The sequence below is a fragment of the Hakea prostrata genome, chromosome 11 (assembly GCF_041222555.1).
Source record: "Hakea prostrata isolate BN-2017 chromosome 11, UWA_Hpros_2, whole genome shotgun sequence".
Taxonomy (NCBI): domain Eukaryota; kingdom Viridiplantae; phylum Streptophyta; class Magnoliopsida; order Proteales; family Proteaceae; genus Hakea; species Hakea prostrata.
This window is the reverse complement of record NC_142610.1, coordinates 20,345,960-20,356,503: the sequence shown is the minus strand read 5'-3', so window position 1 is coordinate 20,356,503 and position 10,544 is coordinate 20,345,960. Positions and strand designations below refer to the sequence as shown.

The 10,544-nt window shown below is 37.3% G+C and overlaps 1 protein-coding gene across 1 annotated transcript; it reads right to left on the bottom strand.

Annotated features, from left to right (window-relative positions):
• Nucleotides 1-2,137: 2,137 nt before the first annotated feature.
• On the bottom strand, nucleotides 2,138-10,226 carry LOC149000734 (RNA demethylase ALKBH10B-like). Its single transcript, XM_089139995.1, has 8 exons — nucleotides 8,803-10,226; nucleotides 7,900-8,025; nucleotides 6,618-6,736; nucleotides 6,421-6,538; nucleotides 5,189-5,311; nucleotides 4,954-5,066; nucleotides 4,721-4,875; nucleotides 2,138-3,419 (listed from the first exon to the last, which is right to left on the bottom strand). Exons 1-8 carry the CDS (start codon nucleotides 9,434-9,436, stop codon nucleotides 2,780-2,782), a joined length of 2,028 nt encoding a protein of 675 aa, XP_088996121.1. The 5' UTR covers nucleotides 9,437-10,226; the 3' UTR covers nucleotides 2,138-2,779.
• Nucleotides 10,227-10,544: the final 318 nt, after the last annotated feature.

The window sequence follows — 10,544 nt, the reverse complement described above, 5'->3', positions numbered from 1 at the left end:
ACCATCAAATTATTCCCAACCGCCCACGGGCTCTCCTCCAAAGACATTCAGCGATCCATCTTATGTTGAAAAATGAACCTCCTTCTTCCTTTCCTCCATCATAGATATCTCAACAGGGAAACAACAGTTCCACGCCTTGCTCCCTCGAGCCGCTTGCCTCCGAAGGGTTTACCTTCCGATCAAGCCAACTGAACAGTTCACAGATTCACTCCGTGAAGCAACCTCCACCCTATTAATAAAACGTCTTCATCTTCATCCTCCTCCAACACATTCAGCAGTGGGTTATTCTTCGGTAGAGGAGAGAGGGAGGGATTGGGGTTAGGTATGGGGAATACAAGGGCTTTGGATGATGATTCTGCTCTGTTTTTTATTGACTCCATGGTCGGTACCTTGGGAAGTTGCAAAGAGAAAGAAAACAGAGATTTTGAAGTTGCAGAGTGCTTTTCTATGGAGCTGATGTCAATACTAGTGGAACCGTGTTTCTGGTGACTATTGCTAGTTTCATGGTTCTTGACAAGTGGACATCAATAGCATCCATGGTCCTTGACAGGTGGGTTTCAACGGCATCACGCCGGAGGGTAGATAGAGAGAATAAGGCTCACCTTCAGTTAAGGCTCACCCAAAACATTGGTTTTGGGTTCAACAAAAATGTGGTTTTAATTCTTGACTTATGTATGTGTTAGAGATAGACAAGGTTATGTTGTTAACTTGTAAATATGGGTTCCCCTAAAGATAGTGGTTTGGTGTATATGTGGGCTTGGGCTTCTACAAAAAAAGTATATGTGGGCTTGGGCCTAGGACCTGGGCCAATGTTTAGACACTGATTGAGAAGGGGCCTTATTGTGAATGTCTCTTCTCTGGAAACACCCATGCTTGTGTCTCTTCACGAAGACGGATTTTCTTTTAGATTTTTATTAGTTCAATTTCTTTGTCAGAAATGGACCATTCATTTTCTTCTGGATGAAGAACAAATGTTCATCAGTCACATCCAAAGGTTTATATTAAATTAAAATAAAATAAAAAATTATATCCTCTAAATCTGACATCAACCTTTGAATGTAACTAACAAACATGTGTCATTCATCCAAAGGGAAATGGATGGTTCATTTCTTTGTAATAAAATTCCTTTTTGTCCAGTCCGTTTCTAACATGAAAATGAACAATCGTTTTCTTTATAGATTAGTGACATATATACCAAAGTTACGTTTAAGGGTTGAGATTAGATTTGGAAGATAGAAAGTTTTTTATTTTAACTTAATCTCAACCTTTAGATCTAAACCTTAGGACACGTGTTGCTTGTCCATAAGGATATGGATGGCCCATTTCCGTGTTGAAATGGACAAAATAAAAATATATTAGAGACACATTCATACATTGGAAAAGGTTGGAGACCTTGGACTAGAAATCTTCAAGAAAGATAGAATCATGGGCAAAAATTGAAGTGCTCACACAGTTAAAAGTTTAAGGGATACTTCTCATCCATAACCAGGGGCGAATGGTCATTTATCATTCATTTTTACAAAAATTATCGACTTCAGCTATTCTTTCCTTGTTATCTTCCTTAGTTTGTTAGGATTTACATTCTCTCTATTTATCTTTTTGCAATTCCCTATAATTAGGGGTGTAAACGGATCGGATAGTAGTAATACCATATCCGCATTCTATTATATTCGGACAGATTCAGATAATATCCTATCAGTTCAGATGATAATTAGATATAATTTTCTTAAGTAGATTTTTCTAAATGGACATGAATACAAATTGAATATAAGTTTTGGACTACCTGTTAACATATTTACCATTTTGTTTGCAAGGTTATGTTTGATATTTAAGAATTTTTAACAATTTTGGTAGTTACTTTAGTAGAAAATAAAAAAATAGTTACATATCTCAAATAAAAATTTATAAATATAAAAAAAATAAATTCAAATAAATAACTTAATCGAACAAATAATAATCAATAAGAAATGAAATGGCAGATATGAATTCAAAAACAGATTTCAATTATCCAGTTACAACCCTACCTATAATACATGGCTAGAATTGTGACACTTAGACATTTTACCAAAAAATAGACAACTTTTGAAAATTTTAACCACCAATCTGGATTTAACCGATCCTATACAAAAACTAGGTTTTAGGGTTTTTCTTTTTCCTGCACAAAAATTTATGATTTAGGGGTTTTTTTCTTTCTTTTTTTTTTTCTCCTGCTGATTTCTACAGATTTCATACGTCTTCCATACATTCCTAACGGAACAAAAGTTTCTGGAACTGAAAGAAGATAAAATATTCGATTATCAGTAAGATAAAATATTCGATTATCAGTAACGGCTTCTGCTCTGATGTCTAACCAGAAAACCTATATTACCCATATCAGCAAAGCATGGAAGAACACAACATAATAAAAAGATTGTTGCTAGGACTTGATAAGGATTCGTTTGTGCAAGGTAAGAGTTCATATGACAATAACAAGATGATGTCATTCTCAAGGTACCAAAAATGAGGAACACCGGGAGAACTAACTAGTTCCAACAGCCCTCCTCCCCAGTAGGAAAAATGAAGTACCTATCCCACAAAATCCACCACAGCCCTTTTTCTCTCGGCCGCGCTTTACAATTGCCCAAAACTGAATTGCCAATTTATAGCCTACCGTTATCTTCAGAGTCATGTTCTGTCTCCTAATTGCTTCTGTTGGCCTGTTTGCAACCTTCTTGAGATCATCACTTTGTTGCTGTTTTCCCTTCACCAGTACCCTCCCGCCATCAGTGTCTCCTACATTTCAATTGCATTCCGAACTCTCAGCTTTTCCCTCCAGTTCACCTTTGGGAGAAGCACAGCTATTACTATTGGAGCTATCCAAAACATTCTCATTCTCTTCTGAAGATGCCTTCTCAACTGCGGAATTCACTTCAGTGGTGGTTGCTGGTGTTTGCTGCTGAGTTCCTTGAGGAGCTGAAGACTGGCCTGAGCCAGGAGGGGGAAGGAAAACTCCAGTTCCAGGAACAGGGAGTCGAGGGGGAGAATGCCTCAGAGGGACAGCAGACCATCCGGTTGATGCAGGAGGAAGTGGGGCAAATGGTGCTGGTGGTGCCACTTGGGCTGGCACAAACAGAGACTGCATGCCATTAGAAGGTGGGAGGTGTTGGGGGCGGATGGCTGGAGCTGGCAAGACCCCACTTGTTGGAATCACCCCATAATTCTTGGGGCCTGAGGGATGGCGAACATGATTTAATGGCCTAGAAGGTGATGGCCCCCAAGGGGACGTTGTTGCAGTGGATGAAGAAAATCGCGAACTCTCACTTGATATGGTTTTCTTCGGTTGAGATTTTGCAAAGGTAACAAGTATCCGCTGCTTGCGAAGAGACGAGATTGCGTATTTGGCAAAATCTGAACTTCTACCTTGCAGCATGAGAAGAGATCTACATTTCCAGAAAGAGAGATGTCAAAGAAAGTCAGGAACTCTTGTAAAGCAGACAATTAATTGTTGGAAAAGAAAATCAGGTCATATTTGCTCCTCTCCTAATGTAGAATCCAAAGAAAGCTCTAATAATTACCAACTCCTGGTTGAAGGTCACTCCTCTTTCCTACATTCTAACATTAGAAATGCAAATCAAGGTGACAAAATTTGAATAATCTTTCACATAGGAATTTTTCCATACCCAGGTTTTGCTACACTCTAATTTATCATTTTCTTTAAGGAATTTTATGTTTCACCTTGACTAAGAAACTGACATGATGGACAATTTTGCTACACTCTCATTTATCATTTTCTTTAAGGAATTTTATGTTTCTCCTTGACTAAGAAACTGACATGATGGACAATTTTCTCTTTTCATTTTTCTTTTTCTTATCGTTTTCTTAAGGAATTTTATGTTTCACCTTGACTAAGAAACTGACATGATGGACAATTTTCTCTTTTCATTTTTCTTTTTCTTTCCCTTCTCCGGATAAAACCAAGACATGATATTTCTTAATAACACTGGACATAACAAACTATTCTAATAGGAATGGGAACTGAAATCTGCAGATCAATTTGTTGTCTACAATTTACTAGGAATTAAAATACTAAGAGAAAGAGAGCTTTCAATATTCTTCTAACCTCTCTTATTTATTCAGTAAATACAGCAACCATAAATCAGGATGCTGCCTTGGAAAAATAGCATGGAACCCATAGATAAATTGCAGGGGTAAGGCATTGATATAAAGCATATTAAAAATACTACGACATGCATGAATTTGGATCAAGCATAACTGTATTTTGTGTCATCATGTTATTCAATTGATTTGATATTTCTTTTGTTCATTTTTGTCATCCCTTGTAAAGTGCCACTGCGTGATGGTTCAATCTTGTGAGGCTCTGCAGTGGTTCCCCCAGCAGTAGCACCGAGGATTCCGGTCATTAGAAGAAATGAAATGATTACAGCAAAATTAATTCAGCCAACTGGACAGAAGGCTATTCAAGCATACTTGCAAGAGGCAAGTTAAAGGTGCTTTACAAGGCATCTTATCTAGAATTATGTGATGTTATTCGATCAAATGTCATGGTTTATGTGAGACTTGTATTATACTCCAGATGCAGAAGGATCAAGTGAATGTTCTAAAGTTACCCTTCAGCATCTATGATATAGCTATTAAGGTAATCACAGGAGCCAGAATTTGGAATACGTGTAATGCACTTGGAACAAAAGAGGGGGAGACCAGGACACTAGAAAGCAATTACCCCGCTGAAAGAGAAAGTTTAAGAGAGCCTCGATATTCTCCCGGGTGCTCTATTCCAATTACTCTGCCAAAAGTCATGTCACATTCTGTCAAGAAAAGGATGAAAACAGGTCGTACAAACCAAGGTGGGCACATGAAAGGCTGTGAGTAATCCCCCTGCAAAAGCCAGTGACAAATTTAGTCTAGTTTAATCACAAAGTTCAGCATCCTGTGTGGATGTATAGAGATTCTAACCTCATTAAAGAAGTCAACAATACAAGAATCAGGCTTCACATTCACAATTTGCAAGCTAACCAAGTGGTCTATTACATCTTGCAGCAGACCTGGAATTGCTTCTACCTTCTTATCTGCAGAATCAGATATGTAACCCAGAAACATTTCAGAAAAAATGGGAATATTAAAAAAAAAAAAAAAAGGAGGGGGGTGGGGGAGAAGAAGAAAAACCACGGAGCTAACAAGTCGAACATGCCTTTCACGGTGACAGCCATGTGTTCACCTTCTGGAGATGCATCAGCAATGGGGAGGCCCAGTTGAATAATTTCCCTACCACGCCCCTTCATTGGTCTTTTTGTTACCAAATACGACATCGGTCCTGCTTCCCATCAAACTAGATTGTTATGGAATTATTGACAAAACAGATAAAGGAAAAAAAACCACTAGGCTTTATTAAAAACGATCAGCTTACATAAAAATATAGTAATGTCTTCTGTAATAGGAAATGATAGATTATTACTTCTAGTACTTTTTGTATAGCTGCTGGAGAACTCCATGTAGTTCTGATTTTTTTAGATAAAACAATGTGGGTCAATGCAAAGACTCTCTTGTAAACCCACATCAGAAGGCATATCGATTAATTATTGTCCTGCTATAGAACTGCAGAGCATTTGGGTTCCTATCTTCTATTTTTTGGGCGGGGGAGGTTGGAATTAATTTGCTCCATGTCACACTTAAGACAATACAACCTGCGCCTTGAAACTAAGCCTTCTTTTTTCATTTGATAGAAGAAGAAAAACTTACAAAGACAAGATGCATATGTACGGTACTACAATTACAACTGTATGGTAATAATCCCAAGACAGAGACCTTCAATCCCCATAATTTCAACTGAACAATGTATAAAAAATGATAACTTGGTGGCATCTTCTTATCATCAATTTGACCAATGAAATCTATTTCTATCTTTAAAAGATCTGCATTCTACACATCCCATTTCCAATTCATGTTGGAATTCCTGGGGAGGAAAAGATACATTTTTCAGTGATCATAGTTTGCTGCTTTTCAAGGCCCAAGAAAATAGGCAAATAAATTAATAATTTTGTTACAATTGGATTGCTGATTATGGACTCATAGACATGAATTGAGCTGTATCCGTGAGAAGTGAATATACTTTTACTACAATCCATTATCTGAGGAAGACTTGAGTGCACCACTTTATTGATTGTTACTATCAAATATAATAAAAGGGGATTTCTTCTGCAAACTAACAATCATGTACTAATAATGGTTAAAACAATTCCCTGAGCTCCTACATAAATTGGGCCTATTAGAGAGCTTCTATGAAAGACTCAGACAAAAATAATAATACAAAACAAATAATGATCTGTACATTCCAAAAGTTATGAGCTATATCATGATACATGTTACAATTCATTTCATTCTGCTGGTGATCCAAATCAAAGAGAAAGGGGTGAGTGAACTTGCCTCGGAGCTGTCCTCTCCGTGCAGTAGCTCTTAACTCATTCACCAGTGAAACAACCTTTGAAATTTTCGAGCTATCAAAGAGTTCTTCATACAGTTTCAATCCGTCAACAGCATTAACCTGTAGGGTACGCTTCAATTGCTTTTAAGAATTTAATAGATGTTATAATGGGAGCAACTTCAAGATTACAGGATCCTACCGTTTTCCCATCAAATATCTCAGTACCCACAAATGATTTTGGGACTGGAGAGGAATTCTTCCTCTCACCCTGGTTTGGCATACTATCTGCATCATTCTGCTGAAGGGCATCACTAGTTCCTGGTGATGGTACAACAAACACAAGAATTAGTGCTTCTTTATTGTAAATGTATGATTATGAAATCCTAATCACTTGCAGCTGGCTACAACGAAACCAAGAATAACCAGGATTGCAGGGCTAAACTTAAACTAGAATTTGAAAGTCAGAATACCAAATTTGACAAGTCAGTTGGTCTTAGTCATTAGCAGAACTAGAAACCCCACTAGTTAACCTGCAGGAACAGATCACAAAGCCAGAAAATAGCAATAACTAAATAAGAAAGAAGCTAGAACAGAAACTGAGTTCCATGGCTCTTTATCAGCATGATGAGGTCAGTAGATTGAAGAGTTGGTGAAAACAGAAACCAGAACCTTGAGGCAAATTTACAGGATGCACAGATGAGCAACTGAAGTCTGAAGTTGAAATAACAGAAATCTACTGTGGACTACCCTGATATTAGAGGAAAAGGCTGAAACAATAGGATAGGTTCATAAAAGAGACATAGAAACTAAGGGATTTAGTGTGCGGAGAAACTAAGAATGAAAGAAAGGAGATATTGGTCTCCTACTAACCAGGAGATGGCTTCTAACTAGTAACCACCTTGAAATCTCACCAAGGTTTGTTGTCTCTCAGACTCGCACAAATGCACAAACCACACTCATTCACTGGCTATCAAATTGGTGGTGGCTAGAGACTGTCACCACCTTTATCTGTTAATTTTCTTGCTACAGAAATAGAAACACAAGATTGGCTAATGTATAGATTTTACAAAATTACACTAAATAAACTAACAAGGAAACAGAGACTCCAAACTATAGAAATCTAATATTCTTAATGACTATGAAACAAAAATAGAAACTAACCACTTAATCCTGTATAGGACCCAAATCCCTAATATTTTGACCAATAGAATTGGCCTCTGACAAAAATATACCCAAAAAACATAGAATCCAAAATTTAAAAATCTAATATTTGTAATAACTAGGAAGCAGAAAATAGAAATGTCTGCTTAATCCTGTATACAACCCAAATCCTTGATATTTGGACTTATAGAATTGGCTTCTCAGAAAAGCAAACCCAAAAATTTTGAAATACAAAATAACACATATTAGTGTTTTTCTTTTTTAATGGGATAAACAAGCCAATCTGGTTTGATAAACTTCAGCAATGTAAGTAAGCATACCGGTCGAGGTGGAACTGCAGCCTCCATCCAATGCCTCCGATTGTGATTTTTCATTTTTCATAACTTCCGGCCTTTCTAAACCATTTGAGCTGCTATCTACTTGAGATTTTGTTACACCATTAGATTCTGCACAGAGAGACCCAACACAATGAAACAACACTCTGAGCACAACGACTACATAACCTCCCCTCAGTTTTCAAAAATTAAGAGAACCTTTCCTCAGTTTTCAAAAATTAAGAGAACGTTTCCTCAGTTTTCAAAAATTATTAGTTTTTCCCCTTCCTCTTTCTATAGAGTAATGTTTAATAATACCCATGGAGACAACACGATATAAGGAGAATAATATAATGTAGAAGGACAATAGAATGTAGTGCTAATCTTTTATAGGTCTCAGATGATCAGTGTGCTTGGGAAGGTGTGTATTCATGTCCCAGAAAAAGTATTTTGATGTCATTGTGATACATATTTATATTGTACCCTCAAAATTAAATTTATACATAGGAGAGGCAATCCTGCTATATTAACTCTAGGAGGTCTTGAAACATCATGCACAAAGTATGAATCCGAAGCTTATACATTCACAAGACTTCCTCCTTCCAAGATAACTTGTAGTTAATTCATAAGCAAGATGCAAGCATTATTTAATATCCTGACCAAGTGACCATGACATTAAATTGTTTAATATAGTGAATCTTGCCAATAAAATATGCAATACAAATAATTACTTTCCTCGTAATTGTTCCATGGTTCACTTCCTGGACCATGAAATTAGAGAACTTCTCAAATCAACAATTTTCTCAATATCAGAAGCTCTAAAAAAAAATTGATACGGTGTATATGAAGAGTCTATTCCATGGATATCTGTAACTTCATAGAATATAGAATTATGCCAAAAACAGTTACCTTTTTTATCCTCTGCAATTGCTGAACCATTTTCATTTGATGTCTTCACAACTGAATCCATATCCCCTTGTTTCACAGTTTCAGTCTTTTCAGGTTTGTCTTCAGTGTTATTTGAATCTGGGTTCACTGATTGAACAGACATGTTCGCATCAAAACGATGAGGTTCTGAACTAGATTTGTGATTCTCTTTGGTAGTATCAGCCCTATACCCCTGTCTATAACCAGCACCAAAAGGAGTGGGTTTTTTAAAATCAGACTCCATGACTTTGATCTGGTCAAAATGTCTCTGCTGTCTTCTCCATTGTGTCTGCTGCAATGCAAGAGTGACTTCAGCAATAGAAAAATACTGTTGCATATGAAGAACCGGTGTCCAATTGCAACGGCGCTGCTGGATGCAACCGTAAACAAAATCGTATTCCCCAGGCTCGCCGATGGCCCGCAAATGATGACATAACGAATCAATTATAGCGTTCGCCGCCGCAAATTCTCCCCGTAACCAGGATATGAACCCGTCGCGTTCATCCGGAAACCACTGCTGTCGGTGGTGGACCTCTCTGCCACCACCACCGACACTACCACCGCTCGGAAGCTGCATTTTATCAGCGATGACCACATTTCCAGAAGGCATTGCCATAACACTCCAACAGTTAACACATGGCTAACCGGCTAAACTCCAAGATCTCTCCTTTTATGGAAAGAAAAAACCGACAAAGTATCCGGATATCAATACTAAATACAAAATTAAATGAATTTCAGCAAAAATGGATTCTTGACTCGACAGTAACCAGTTAAAAGCAGCTGAATTTGAGCCGCGTGAGCAAAATTACACCTTCCGAAATACAGTACAGTAGAACACGTAACTCTAGCTTCAATTTCAATAACCGATCAAGCTAAAACAAAACTCCTCCAATCAAACTACAACAGCATCACTTCGATCAAACTAAACAGAATCGAAATTTTACTATTTCTATTATTCAACGAAGAAAAAAAATCTTTTGGTGATTCGATTCTCACGTAATCAATCAAATGCATAACTGAAAAAGGTTGGTTAAAGTTGGAAAAATGAGATCAGCAAAAGATACAGTGAAAACTTGAAAACAACAGTGAGATAACTGAGAATTCTAAGCTGGAAGATAGAAATGCATGTACAAAGAATAAAAATGTCGATTCAAAAGTGAATTCTCCAGATCTAAATCGATATTGTAGATCGTTAAAGATCGTTCAAAACAACAGTAACAAAAGAACCAGAAAAAAGAAAATCGAAAACGGAGATCAAATTGTAAATATGGTCGGAGATCTAGGGTTTCCGAGACTGGACAAAGTTAGAGATGGAGAAGAAGTTGATAAATTGGCTTCTAAGGCACGCATTTGTGTTTTAAATGGAGGCTGAGGGGCAAAGCTCTCTCTCTCTTTCTTCCTCTTTCATGAACTTCTGTGAATAGTATAGAACAATTGATAAACCAGGAAGGCATATTCTTGATAGAGGGGCATTTCAGGTATTTCACTAAGTTCACTGTTCACAGTTCACCAACTTGATAGTCTCTAGTATAGTTCGCGGCCCAAAAACTTCTGTCCTCTACATTAAATGCACAACACAGTAGCGAAACAATCTTGACCATTCGTTGCCAAAATTCCTGTCCAGATCAAATCTCAACTATTGTTGCTTTCAGCTCTAGATTTGATCTCGACCGAAATTTCGGCAACAAACGGTCGAGATACCTCGCTGAACCGTCTTATGTATT